The following is a 14438-nucleotide window of genomic DNA, read 5'->3' as shown; positions in this document are numbered from 1 at the left end:
CCATGGTAGGCTCTCCCCTCTGTCGCTGAGAAGGCACACTGTCTTCATGCACGTTATCCTTACATTTCTTCTCCTCAACTCTGCAGAAGCGGAGGTAGAAGAGGAAAGGACACGACAGGAGCCACAGCTCACTTTTGTCATGGGCGTGGAAAAGCATGGGGATGGGGATGCTTTTGGCCAAGACGGGGTTTCTGTCTCTCAGCTGGTGCGAGGCACCTCTGGATCTGGCAGCAGGAGGGTGGGAGGTGGGATCGCAGCCCAGAGAAGGCGAATCCGTTACAGTTTTAACACTGGATGCGAGCGGCAGGGAAAGCACGTTGGCACAGGCGTTAGCACAAGACAGTTTCTTGACATCCAGGATTTGTGCAATCAGCCTGAAGCCCGTTCCATTCAATTTCCCTGCAATTTTTTGCTGAGCTAGGAGGTTTGGAACACGTACACCCATCCACGGTGCCATCTCCCCTTCCAGCACCGGGGCTCCGGCTGTGCTCCCGCCACCCCTCCAGCCAGGCCCTGCCCCGGGTTTGCCGCACAGACCAGCCTGCACGAGAGACCAGGGATCCCCCCAGTAACCCAGGCTCTCCCCAGTAGCCCGGGCTCCCGGGCATGGAGCTGACCGCCCAGGAACTGCTGAGATGAAGCACAAAGGGGTAGCTGCAGGGATGGTGAGGTGCCTTGGCAGCTCCCTACAGCCCACTCATTTCATCCACATTTTCCATGCCATCCAGCCCCGAGTACCCAGGGCCTGCGCCCGGGGGATGCCAACCACACGGCACCCCGGCCGGAGCTGGCGACGGTGGGGAGCGCTGGGTGTCCCTGGATTTAACGGCAGCCCCAGCGCAGGCACCAGAGCCATGTCCTCTCCTCTCTTCTGCCTTCCCCACCGGCGAGACGGGAGGGCAGCCGCGGCTCCCGGCCCGGCCCACGCCGTCCCCGGGCGCCTCTTAATTGCTTTTTTTGTGTTTTCCCCCATTTTTGGGTAGTTGTGTCTGTTCCCCCCGGTACGCTCCCAGCCCAGCCGTGCCCCGGGGGTGGCTCCATCGCGGCGGCGCCGCGCTCGGCAGGGGGCAGCGGCGGCGGCACAGAGCCGAGCCGGGCCGGACCGGGCTGCCCCCAGCCGCGGGGTGCGGGCTGCACCGGGCGGGCGGGGGAAGGAGGAGCCCCCCAGGTGCTGTGCTGGGCCAGGCCTCGCCGGATATCAGCCGGGGGAGCGGTGGTACCGGTGCCGCTGGGCAAGACACCCCCCCCCCCCCCCCCCCCCCCCCCCGCCCCCAGCACCGCCGCCGGGTCCGGCAGGGACCGGAGGAGGGGTGGGAGAGGGCAGCAGCAGCGCCCCCCGCCCGCCGGGTTATGAATGGGTGCAGCGGAAGCCCCGCCCCCCCCGGACGTGACGCCCCGCCAATGGGGGCGCGGGGCTGCGTGGCTGGATGATGAGGTCAGCGCGGCGGGGCCGGGGCGGGGGCGGCGGCGCGCGGGGGGCCGGGTGAGGCGCGGGGGGTCGCGGCCCGCGGGCGGGCAGGGCAGGGCAGCGCGCGGGGCGGGCAGCGCGCGGGGCAGGGCGGGCAGCGCGCTGGGGCTCGGCTGCCGCCGCGGCCCGGGGGAGGCGGGGAAGGGAGGAGGGGCGAGGAGGAGGAGGAGGAGAGGGAGGAGGAGGGTCCTCGCCGCCGCCGCTCCGTGCTGGGGGCCATTCAGCGGGAGCGCGGCGGAGAGCGAGCGGCGCCGGGCGCGGGCGGGGGTCGCCGGGCGATGCGGGGCTTCGTCAGGCTGCGGCGCGGCGGCGGGCTGTGAGCCGGGCTGGGCTTGGGCCGTGCCGGGCCGTGCCGTGCCGGGCTGGCGGGGAGGGGAGGGGCGGGAAGGCGGGAGCGTGGCGGAGGAGAGGGCAGGCAGCCGCGGGAAGGCGGGAGCGGGGCTGCCCCGGTGCCCGCCCCGCGGCGGGGGGCCGGCCCCTGAGTGCATGCGGGGCGCCCCGCCGGGCCGCCGCCGGCCCGCCGCCGCCGCCTCCCGCCGCCCCTGAGAGACCGGCGGGGAGAAAAGTTGCGGCGGTCGCCCACATGCGCGGCCCCGGCCGGCGGCTTGGGGAACGGCGCCGAGCGGAGGTGGGCGAAGAGAGTTTGAAGCGCTCGCCGGCGGGAAGATGGCGGAGCGGAGCTGAGAGCGGCGCCCGGCGAGCTCGGGCCGCCCCCGCCTTCCTCCGCAGCCCCCCGGACCCCCCGCCGGACACATGCAGGCCAAAAAACGCTACCTGACGCTGCTCTCCGCCGGCACCTGTCTCGCCCTGCTGCTCTACCTGGGGGGCGTGCGGCTGCGGGCGGCCCGGCACCCGCCGCCCGGCAGCCGGCATGGCCCCCCCCCGCGCCCCGGCGCCGAGCGGCCCTGGCCCCGCTTCCCCGACGCCCTGCGGCCCTTCGCCCCCGCCGAGCGGCCGGGCCCCGAGGGCGGCGGCGGCGGCGGGGGGCGCGTCTCCCCCCGGCAGCGGCGGGACGCCAGCGCCGGCCTCTACCGCGGGCGCCGGTGCCGCATGGAGTCCTGCTTCGACTTCGGCCAGTGCCGGAAAAACGGCTTCAAGGTGTACGTGTACCCGCAGCAGAAGGGGGAGAAGATCGCCGAGAGCTACCAGAACGTCCTGGCCGCCATCGAGGGCTCCCGCTTCTACACCTCCGACCCCGGGCAGGCCTGCCTCTTCGTCCTCAGCCTGGACACGCTGGATCGGGACCAGCTCTCCCCCCAGTACGTGCACAACCTCCGCTCCAAGGTGCAGAGCCTCCACCTGTGGAACAACGGCAGAAACCACCTGATTTTTAATTTATACTCCGGCACCTGGCCCGACTACACCGAGGATGTGGGGTTCGACATCGGCCAGGCAATGCTGGCCAAAGCCAGCATCAGTACTGAAAACTTCAGACCCAACTTTGACGTTTCTATCCCGCTCTTTTCTAAGGATCATCCTAGGACAGGAGGGGAGAAGGGATTTTTGAGGTTTAACACCATCCCTCCTCTCAGGAAGTACATGTTGGTATTCAAGGGGAAAAGGTACCTGACGGGGATAGGGTCAGACACCAGGAATGCCTTATATCACGTCCATAACGGAGAGGATGTTGTCCTCCTGACCACCTGCAAGCATGGCAAAGACTGGCAAAAGCACAAGGATTCGCGTTGCGATCGAGACAACGCCGAATATGAAAAGTAAGTGAGCGGTGTCCTTTCCCTGTCCACGCGTCCCCAGGGGCACACTGGCATGCCCTGGCTGCTGGGCAGATGTGTGCTGAGGTGCTGACGGCTGCTCGATGGCCGGAGAGAAATTGCGATCTCTCCTTTGGGTGGGTCGGTCGCTCCTCCTGTCCCCGGCGAGGCTGCCGGCTGGCTCTGTGCTGCTTTGGCCGGGGGAGATGGCAGGGAGGTGTCCCCGCAGCCTTGGGGACTGATGACCTGTATCTGCAGCCCTTTGGCTCTGCAAACCAGCCAGCGGCAAAGATGCTGCCAGAGGATGCTCTGACATCTGGCACTGCCCTTCGTCCCCCCCGGTGCCTCGTAGGGTCGATGCCCCATGCCTTCACTGCCCCGAGACAAAAGTTTGTGCCAGTCCTCAGCCCCCTTCGGTGCGCGCATGAGCCCAGCTCCTGCGGTGGGTTGGTTGCTGAGGGTGATTGCTAGGATGCTCTCTCCAAAAAGCACTGCCCGGCGTCTGGCCGGTGTCTGTGTATCTCCACAGGCGAGGCAGTAACTTGCCCCGCTGTCTTTTTCCTCTCTCTTCAAACCAGCACAGCATCAGTAAAGAAAGGAGGAAAAAGAAAGGCTGGCTGCGTTCATGTCCTGTCTCTGAGTTTCTGATTTTTACATGTGAGAGGGATACACCGGTGGTGCGGGCAGAGCATGTGTTTTCTGTGAATGCTTGGTTTCTTGGCTTTCCCCGATTTTTATCTGTTGGTAATGTCACTGTGTAGCCCGGTTTTGTGTCGCTGTGGTGCTACCCTTGTCTTACAGTCTGCTTTTCAGGTTTGTATATATAGCTGCCGGGAAAATCGCTTCCTGGGAATTGCCTCCAGGACGGCGATGCTGACTAAGCCGTTTGCAACTGATTAGTTCATTTAAATGCCGACCACCGCTATGTTGGCTGCAGAGTAGGTGTATACGTATGAAGTTTTTCACATGAGAATGTTTTGCATGTAGCAGGAGTTAGACGCTGAATTAAAACAGACCAGCCGTGTAGCGCTGAGTAGCGCACGGTGGAGCTGCACCAAGAGCTGCCAACGGCTGGAGGGGTTTGCGAAGCACGGAGGAATATGGGTGGAAGAATACTCCTGGAGAGCAGTCGGGAGGAAACTACGGTGGCATTAAGGCTGATTGAAATTTCCAGCTGGCTGCCTGTTTCTCCACCGAAACTCTCCACAGGGGGTTGGGAGAGACGGGGAAGGTTGGCACCGCAGCGCCGGGAAGCCTGTGTGTGCCTGGGTGAACTCTGCTCACCCTCCAGTTACTGTAAATCCGCCATAGAGGGGGAGGAAACAGCAGTGAAATACCGGTGGACTTCTAAATCCCATTCACTTTCAGAAAACTGATGGACGAGTGGTGAAGTGATGCGCATGTGGAAGCGATACGGCGGCGGTACTGAGTCATCAGTAGAGATACTACGCTCATGTTATTTGTGACCTGGGGGTCCCTTTGGCTTGTGACCCCCTTTTTAGGGAATATTTTTGGGGGAAGGGAAGAAGGGAGACCTGACAATTGTAGCCTTGCGGGCTGTGCTGGTTTTTGGCATAGATCTCAGCAATTGGAGCAAATTTATAGATAGGTAAAGTCCTGGTTATTTACTGCCTTCTACAGCATGCGTGCTGCTGAATTGTCATGAAAACAAACTCTCCCGTGGTTTGATGTGAGTAGGGCCATATTCACTTTTTTTCCAGCTATCCCATTTGTTCTAATAAAAGATAGACTTCTCCCCATAAGTTCTGCCCCTCCTAATGTGTCTTTGCCACTTATTTTGTAGCGACGGGTGTACATAACAACCCTCAGGGGATATGGAAGCGTGAACCCAACTGGTATACAAAAAACATACTTGCTGCTAAGATGCAGCCGTGTTTGGGGTGGGGTATGGGGACTTAAATATTCGTTGCCACACTACTGTTAAAGACAGGAAGTAAAAAAAGAAAAAGAAAAGATCCTTACAAGAAAATAAGATTACTCCAAGAATCGAGGCTGAGTCTGTGGTTGGGCCACTGAGATGAACAGGCTCGCTCTGGCGAGCAATGGCAAATGCTGAAGCTCTTTAGCCTGGCGTCTTACCAGAGCGAGTGCACCTGCCCGAGCCTGCTGCTGCCCCTCCGCACGCCCGCTTCGGTGCTGATTCGCAGCAAAGTATGCCATCTGCTGATCTCCCAGCACGGCGTCCTGCAGTGGCCTGCCTTCTCTGCCTCTCCCCGGCAAACACGGACCACGCCTGGTGCTCCGCTTCCCTTATAAAATCCGACAAGGTCACATCCCCAGGGAACCGTAACTGCAGTCCGATGGTTGAAATGCTTCTCTGCCGGTGCGTAACCCAGGTGTGAAAGCTGTAGGAGGGTCTCCGCTATTTACCCCACCCAAAGCAGCATCCGATGATGAATGAGTCTGTAGTGCTTGGGAAAGAAATGTCTCTAAATACAACTGCGCCTTGAAAACTGCACGCAGAGCTGCTCTTGTGGGGCTTTTGGGGCTTGGATTTAACAATGTGTCCTCAAGGTTTTAATCAAAAAGGAGAAAAATGCATTCTCCAAGATATGTGTATTTGTGTATCCGTATAGAGTTGGGAAAGTCGCATGTTGTGCTCTTCTGTGCCGGTTTTCCCATCCTCTGCTGTGCCACTTATGCTGTTTCACCTGGTGTGAAGGCAGGGGTGTGGGTGCCCTGGCTGTGGAGAGCTGGCCCCGCGGCACCGGTCCTTGCCAGGGCGAAATATGAGCGATTTGCTCTAGATGAGGCCTTGCCAAGCCGGGTACATTAGGTGACCAGATTTTAAAACATGGTAATCTCATGTCAACAGGAGAGTGGTGTTATGTTGCGTTACGCCTGGTGCCAGTGCACACTGCAAGTTAGTTGTGATGGGGTTTCATCCACAGTGCGACATTCGGTGTTGGGTTTGAACCAGATCCGCCTGTCCGCAGGATGCGTTGTTTCCTCTCTCGGAGACTGAAAAAGCCAAGAAAGGTGACTTCGTGACCTGTGGAAAAGGCATAGAGTGTCTTATTTAACTTGGAGGAAGGAGGGAAGGGCATGTGCGTATTTGACTGTCTCCCTGAATTGTATTGAAAGATCCATCTCTATGTTACAGCTAATTAATTTGCATCCCAGTTATGCATCTCAGCAGATAAAGCTGATGCAGACTAAAATGAATTGCATTATCATGATTGGACTACTAGCAAACAGCATATAAAGGAAAACAAAGAAAAACTCTTTCTTTATGGTGCACTTGGCTGTCAAAGTTGGCCTTTGTCACCCAGTGCTGGGTCAGCTGGGCTTTCTGAATTTCTTCACGGTAAGATTTCGGCATCAAGCTTTCTGTTTCACAAAGGGTTAAGCGAATAAACAGTGCTGCTGCTGAAGTTTGAAGACAGCCTCTTAAATATTTAATGACAGTCTAAATATATACATATGTACAATGTGTTTTAAACAAAGGCAGAATTCATGTACAGGCTTAACTGGTTCCAAATAATTACTTTTTGGAAGGTAATATAAATGACTACGGATACCGAAAGAAATGGAGGAATGCAATGTTCTAGTAGAGCCAGATGAAAAAAAGAGATTTGCACCAAAATGGGGATCTTTCTAGGAAAGTAAATAATGTTATGTGTGGTGTATCCCCTGATCTGCAACAGCCCTGCCCTTGGAAGATGGGGAGAGTGATGGTATCCAAAAATGTAAGGTCTTGTCAAAAACTCATTCAAGGAGGCTTTTTGCTCGTATCTGTGCCGAGTAGCTGAAGTTAATGATAGTAATGAAACAGAGGAGTAAAACAAATGAACAGGGTTGAAAGGAGTAGGATGGAGGAGGAGAAGTGAGCAGAAAATGTGCTTTTTGGAGAAATGTGAGCTTTCGGTGGAGGACAACTAGTGTAGGGAGGTGTTCTTTATAGACTTAAGTTTTTCGGCTAGTCAGTGCTCAGAAAGCCTGCGTGATCGAGACTGAACCGAGAAAGGCAGGCAGAACACGGAGGACCTCACGAGGTGGGACTAGTTCTGGGAGAGGAGGTTAGAGCGTGGGGCTGAGGAGGAGCCTGCGGGAGGAGGCTGTGCATGGGTCTACCTGGGGCTGCTGGGCGCTGGCAGGACAGGGAGAGAGCAGCAGCACGCCGGGTGCTTACGCCTGTGAGACATCTCTGCAGGGCACACGACAGCATTGAGCAGGTGAAAATATCCAGCTGAACATTTTCATTGATCTTTGGTAGGCTTACCTGGTGTGCACCATACCGGTGGAACATGTGCCAATCACGGCTGAACCTGCTGCCCGTGAAAATGCTGTCCTAAGCAAAGGTTACAGTCGTGCAATAAGCACAGAATGGGAACAAAAGCAACTTTTAGTTTCGCCTCCTTCCCGTCATAAAATACACATATATAAAAAAAGAAGCGGTGGAATTAGACACTAGCAATGACTTTGCCGCTCGCGAGACCAGCATGAAAATGTGAAGTAAGGCTTAGGCATGCCCGTCCAACATGTGGTGATAATCTAGACGCTGCATACACATGTGTGTGCATGTTTCAAACAAAGCTGAGATTCCGGTATTTTCAACGTACTGAGCTTCAGTGTATTCTGTTAAAATACAAATATAAATGCCACACTTAATCACTACTGGAATATTTTCTGAAAAATATTTTAAAGCCTTCACAAGTCAGCTCCTTTGCGGCTGTTTGGGCCAGGGCTGAGAAATGCCCCAAGTTCAGGGTGGCTGTTGTCCGGGACATCTGAAGTGAGATGGGAACCAGCCCGTGCATCTTGTATATCACCAGGCTGCTTCGGGAGCTTGGATGAAACTCAAGAACTACTGAGAGAGCTTGGGCATTTTCCCAGAGTATCTTGGCTCTTGCAGAGACCTATCCCCACCAGACTGCTTTTTTATTTTAATATCAATTTTCAAGAAACTGGAAATTTGCCCGGTTTACAATGCGCTTATTCCAAAATGCAGCAAGCAGGTAAATAACAAAGCTTTCACGTACATCTGAGAAATAAGGGATTTGCTCTAGCGTGTTCCTCCTGCTCTCTCTGTGTATTGCAAAGTGTCCTTATGTGCCTTTTAAATGATGATTTATTGCAAGTAGTGCCCTAGAGGGGGGTAGGGGCTCCCACCTGGGACGCTCTGGGCTGATGCCCTGGCAGGAGCTGGGAGCAAAAGGAGCATCCCTGCATTAGCGGCTGGTGGTTGCGATCCTCAGCCTGGCCATTTGCACCAAGCTCTTCCCTTTCGGAAAAGGGGTGGAAGAGGGTGGACACCTGGGCACGAGCGCGTTTCCCTGTGCCAGCGGTGCCGAGCGCCGCGGCGTGTGTGGCCGGGTGTGTGGGGTCAGGCACCGGCAGAGGAGCCCGCCCTGCCCGCCGGCATTAAACCAGGCGCCCTCCTAACCTCAAGTAATTAAGTTTTCTTGTGGGGCGAGTTATTATTATAATTGCTTGCCCCAGGCTTTTCTGCATCTTTCTGTGAAGCATCTCATATGAGGCTCTGTGGTGACAAAGCATTGCAGTAGATGGCTGATCTGGTTCGGAGCAGGCGTTTTCTGTATGCAGAAAAGTAGGTGAACACTGCTTTCACAGCCAGAGGGGCTCCGCTTTTATTTTTCCTGCCTAGGAAAATTGTTCTAGGATAATTTATTGGCAAATAAAGAGGTGCTTGGCAATAGAACAGAACTCAAACCAAAAAATGATCCGAGTCATCATTTTAATTTTAAGCACAATTAATCATGAAATGGGTGGTGTGAAGGGTTTCTTGAAGCCAGATCAGAACTGAGCTAAAAGTAATGTTTCCAGCTGCCCGTTTGGGCAAGATGAAGGCCTGCCGTGTCCTCAGCGAGGTGCCCTCAGCGAGAAGGTGCTGCAGAGTGTCCTGCGGTGCCCCCACCTTCTCACCCTCCCTGGCGGGGAGTTTCACAGGGCAAACCCCGACTTGTGCAGGACTTTTTGTACCAGGCTAAGGTGAGCTTCATTGAAACTGCTCCTAAAGGAGAGGAATGGCCAAATTTGTGGTTTTCCTTGCGTGCTGCTGCCTGCTGCTCCCTGCTGCATTGGGAGTGTTCCCAGCCATGGACCCCTTTGCATCTGGGCAGTGGTGTATCTCCCTGAGAGGATGGGATTGCACGAGAGGAGTTTCAGCTCAAGGCAGACCCGAGCGAAAAAGGCTACTGGTTTGACTCTGCTGGAAATAATCCTTTTGCCCCACATACAGCCCTGGAACAGCGCACTGGAGAGTAAACCGGCATCTGCTTGCGGGAGAAGGAGGTAAATGAAACTGGTCGGCACAAAGCACTTATTTACTCAACAGATGTGAGTCAAGAGAACGTGCTGTAATCTGATGATTTCTGGAGTATTATCTGTGATTGTTTTCCCTTTCTCTCTGCAGGGTTTCTTTCAGAAAATCCACAGAGTTTTGTGGTCTTAGGTAAACAAACCGTTTTGCTAACCAGGGAAAAATAATCAGTAGGTACGTAGATAACTGTTTGGCCTGTGAAGGGAGTTAAATGCCGTGCTCCGTACTGCTAGGGTGACTGACTTCTCAAGGACTTGGCTATATCGAGAGGATGATGCAAGATATATACTCCTCTCCCATGTTGTATGGAGATTAGTTCAGCACGTGGGAATGTGTGAGTATAACTTCAGGTTATATTTAAGGTTCTGCAGCTTTGCCAAGTATTTTGGGACATACAGGTTTCAAAACTTTCTTGTGGTTTACACTGAGCAGTAGATTTCTTCCTCCTCCTTGTGTTCATCCAGCTATGCTGTGCTTTTACGTAAAGCTTTGTGTTGCTCTTTCTTAATCCAAATTTCAGGAGGAAACAGGACGTACATCATCACTGTCTCGCCCTGAATTGAAGAGCCTCCTCAGTCAACTGGAGGGAGCATCGATGCTATGCGGTGCTGATGATAACTCATCCCCATCCACATCTCTGAAGCAGGCAGGGAGGGAGCTGCGGCAGGAGGGGGCCGTGGCACTGGGTGTGTGGGGGGGAGTAAGGATGTAGGCCAGAGCGCGGCGGGAGTCATTATTTCTTTCACTTGCGGAGCAAATTATCCTTTATAACAGTTGACACCCATGCACTGGAAGAAACGGAGAGGCATGCTTAGAGCAGTCTCTGTCCTGGTGTACCAGCACGGGCGCATGGGGCCAGTTCAGAGGCAGAGAGACCAGCACGCTGCTGGAGAAACTGGTTTAAGGAGTGAATTCCAAATGAGAACAAAAGAGAGGAGATTTGTTTCACATGAGAAAAGGGAAGTAATGCTTTGAGAAATAAAGGCCCTGTCTCAGCAAAATGTTGTACCCAATTGCTTTGCAGAGAAGGAACCGGTGTGGGTGCCACCGGTCTGATGGCTTTCCAAATGTGATCTGACTTCCTAAAATGTTACCTTTTCTTGGAGTAAGAAAACATAACTTTAAGCCAGTCAAGGGTGTTAGGCCTCCTCGTAACAAGAGAGAGAAGATGCTTTTTTCTTTAAATGTATTATGTTTTCCCTGGATTTAACCTCAGTTTTTTGGGTGGTGTAGTGCTGTCTCCTTGGCAAGGATGCAGGTGGGGCACTAAGCCAGTGTTCCCTGAAAGGTTCTAGAGTTGGGTGGTTTATGCTGGCTAAGTCAGGCTCCCATTTCATATTCCAGTAAGACAGACTTCTCCGCACTCCTGCAGTCCCTGGGTGAAGTGTGGTGCTGGCAGGGCTGTGGCAGGACCTCCTGCCTTCTCCTTCCTGTGGCACTCGTGGTCTTGGGGCTGCAGTAGGGTGGCGAGGATTGCCACTGGCCACTGTGGTTACATTTCCGTATGCCTTTAAAATGGGGAAGAATGCTTTGCTTTCCCTAAGTGTTTTTGCGGTCTACCTTATTGCTTTATAACGTTTTTTAGAGAAAGTGCTGTGTGAAACTGATACGTTATTCATCAGTGTTTTCTGTATCCCCTTCTCGGGAAGCATCAGTAAGTGAAGGTCTAAATTGTGACTTTCCGATAAAAGGTGGTAGTTGTCAGAAGCAGCATAAAGCAGCTGTTTGTGTGTATGGGGGGAAATCCCTACAAAAACTTTTTGGGTTTTTGACATTCTTCCTAGGTCAGGATACATGGTCATGCTTTTTATCATGAGCGTTTTAACTTCCCTTGCTTCACGCAGGTGCTCCCAAAGGCCACTGCTTTTCCAGGCTCTGAAGCGCTGACGTTTCTGATTGCTGCTCTGAGGCCTCCCATGGTACCGTTAGCAAATTCAGTAAAGCTCTTCTGCCTTAAGTTGACTTTTTTTCCCTGTGATGGTTTCTCGTCCAGAAATACATGAAAACGAAATAATTCCCGGGTTCCTAAGTGAATTTCCCGTTGGTTCACTTTTTTCCCTCTAATATACTCTTTGTGTTTGTGAATGAAACAGAATTAGGGCTAATTTAGTTGATTGGCTGCAAAACAAAAGTATTCAGTGCTAAGAATGGGAAATGAGAAGGCCTTTCTGAAATGTTAGTTCTTTGCATAATTGTAATAGATTATAATTATACAGTCGAGTGTTTAGCAGTGGATTTGCTGTAAACACGGTCATGGGAAATGTCTCGTTGCTCACTTGTGTCAGTTTGAGCCCCAGTGCGGTCCCGTCGATGGCAGTACAGGCATCTCTGATGACATTTTCTCTTTGAGCAGGATGTCGTGTTATAGAAAATGCTATCTCCAGTTCCCCTCCGAGCTCCTCCCACAAAATTACCGCCAGTCGATGTGGCCATGTCAGACCGTTGACACAAATCAATAAGATCAATCATTCTTCAGCTCCTAAACAAAATTGAGAGCGTGATGCTGACGGGCTGCACAAAGCAATACTGGCAGTGATTCCTAAATGGAAAATGCATACATAACATTTGCAAAGTGTATGTGGGGGGCCCTGTCCAATTAATAATTAGTTCTCCAAGGATGTAAAAAGGAGGATAGTATAAATCATTTCCTACAACTGCAGTGTGCGCTATGACCCCTACAGCCCTCAGGCTGATGGAGAACGTTGCCTGCCCAACAGCGGTGCCGGAGAGGGGGGAGCGTGGCAGAGTTTGGTTAGGAATCCTGATTTTCTTCATTCTCTAGGAGATCTCAACTTCTTCTGATGTTGTGTTTTGTGCCCCGTGAATAACTGCAGACGTTTTATCTCAATGCTGGAATTCCTGGTGGAATTCAGGTAGTTCAGGGTGTAACTTCTAGAAAGCCCATCAAAATTGTAGTTGTTGTAGTCTGCAAGAATGAAATCAGAGGCTGCTTCTAAAAATCAGAACCTTTGTCTAAAGGGAAGACAAGTCTTTGTTTATAATGTCTGAATTTATATCTCTGAAGGCTTGTTTGGGTGTGTCTGCTTATAGACTCAGCTGCTTCAGGAAGATAAACACATAAATGTTTCATCTCCTTGATTTGCCACCAACCATTGTGCTGGGTGCTAGCAGATTTTTCTTTTAATTAATTATAATTTATCTAATCCTAATGGGAAACATAATTATAGGATTTATTTTTTAATACTGTGATTTCAGAATTACTTTATAAAAGAAGAGTAACGTTTCCCCCTTAAGGGCTGTTTAAAAATGAACAAACAAAATAAAAGAACAAAGTACACTTTGCTAAAAGTAATAAATCTCAGACAAGAAGCAAAAAAAAAAAAGCATCTGATATGTTGGAGCCGCAATAAAGCTGAAAATTAATGATCAGTAAGTTGGTGCTGCAAGAGAGTGAATGCATTATGGATTTGCGGAGATGCCTATAGCTTATTAAATGTCAGCAAATTTTAGCAGAAGCAGTAGAAAACCCTGATCAGAAAATATAAAAGGGTGCACCCTGCAGTTGGAAGATCCAGTGCCACAAAGGATGTGGGAACCATGTGTACGGTTGAAACGTAAGAAAGTGCTTTGCAAGATCAAGCTCTGAAATGGCATGCTAAACTCCTTTAGTTTCTGATCGGAGGGATTTAAACGTTTCAGTGAGGCATGCCTGTAGTCTCGGTGAGGGATTTATTGTACTGTAAAACCTTTGCACGAGAAGGTATGTGTATGACTGTTTAAAATAATTTAAAACAAATAGCATCCCTTCACCCTCCCACTCCCTCTCACGCTTTTTTCCCCTAAACCCGAAAGGTAAGGCTACTACTTGAATTGTAATGGAATAATATATCAAGTGAGTGATCACATCAGGCATGGACACTTACCAAATCACAGCGAGATAACTGTGAATAACTCTCTAGTTTCAACAATTTGCATGGCCATTAACAATTGATGGGTTTCCCTTAGAACCGCATTATCTATGGCAGCGGGATCTATTCCTGCGCACTGCTCCTGCATACTAAGTGCCAGAGAAATTGTCAAAAGTGAGGGTAATAAAAAAATCTGATAGCAGCAAGGTGAATGAAGCAGGTAGGAATTTCAAGGCGACGTTTTTTGAAGGTGGGGAAATATTTCAGGCGATCGTGCATGTCCATATCTGTTCTTCCCCCTCTTCCCTGCCTATTTTCTTAATTACGGTTCTGCAAGTTTTAAATCAAGCTGGTGTTAGGTTTCCCTTCACTGCTTGGTGTCGTCTCTGGTTTGATGGTTGGTCTGGCATGTGGATAAGATGAAGCAAGATTTTAAAATAAGTTTTGTTTTAGTTTTGCATTGGACACATGTCTCGAGGAGTTTTTATGCATATTCGACAAAAGATAAAACTGGTGCTAAATTTAGCAGTCCTAGATTGCTGGGTGGCTCTTTTACATAAGTGATTTCGAGGAGGTGTCAAAGATGTGCTTTCCTTATGAGAATCATGCCACCATTTTAATACACACGCGACACATCCCTTGTTTCTAGCGCTTTCATCTCACTGACGACACGTCAGATCTTTCCAGATTCCTCCATCAAGTTGACTTTTCAGCCACAAATCTCTTTTCTCTCTCTCTTCTTATTTCTCTTTCTCGCCCTCTTCCCTCTCCCCCTTTCTTTTCATGGTGCTGTTGTGGCGAGATTAAAGCGACGGAGGGAAGCAGTGGCGGGGAAAGCTCGGATAATCAAAGCATGCGAGCGGCTGGAGCTCTGTGAAGGCGGTGGGTGACATATCAAAGCCAGTGGGTACGGGCGCTTGCTGCTCTCGCCTCGCCTCATAAATGACCCCTCTGCTGTAAACAGAGTTCCGGGGGTTAATTTGTGAGCTCACACATACACAAATGTGATTGCTTTTCTACGCCCTTCCCAAAATTTAATTGCGGAGAACAGTACTAAAGTCTTAGCTTTGTTCCTTGGAAGATGG

General features: G+C 51.9%; 1 protein-coding gene across 1 annotated transcript in view; it reads left to right on the top strand.

Annotated features, from left to right (window-relative positions):
- The first annotated feature begins 1663 nt into the window (after positions 1 to 1663).
- EXT1 (exostosin glycosyltransferase 1) overlaps positions 1664 to 14438 on the top strand; it is a 185801-nt gene continuing 173026 nt past the window's right edge. The window contains exon 1 of the mRNA XM_063327440.1: positions 1664 to 3183. Coding sequence (XP_063183510.1) covers positions 2222 to 3183 — 962 coding nt within the window. The 5' untranslated portion in view covers positions 1664 to 2221. The remainder of the gene's footprint in view (positions 3184 to 14438) is intronic.

The sequence above is a fragment of the Chroicocephalus ridibundus genome, chromosome 2 (genome assembly GCF_963924245.1).
Source record: "Chroicocephalus ridibundus chromosome 2, bChrRid1.1, whole genome shotgun sequence".
NCBI classification, from domain to species: domain Eukaryota; kingdom Metazoa; phylum Chordata; class Aves; order Charadriiformes; family Laridae; genus Chroicocephalus; species Chroicocephalus ridibundus.
The sequence above is the reverse complement of the archived record's forward strand: the minus strand, read 5'-3'. Positions and strand labels throughout refer to the sequence as shown.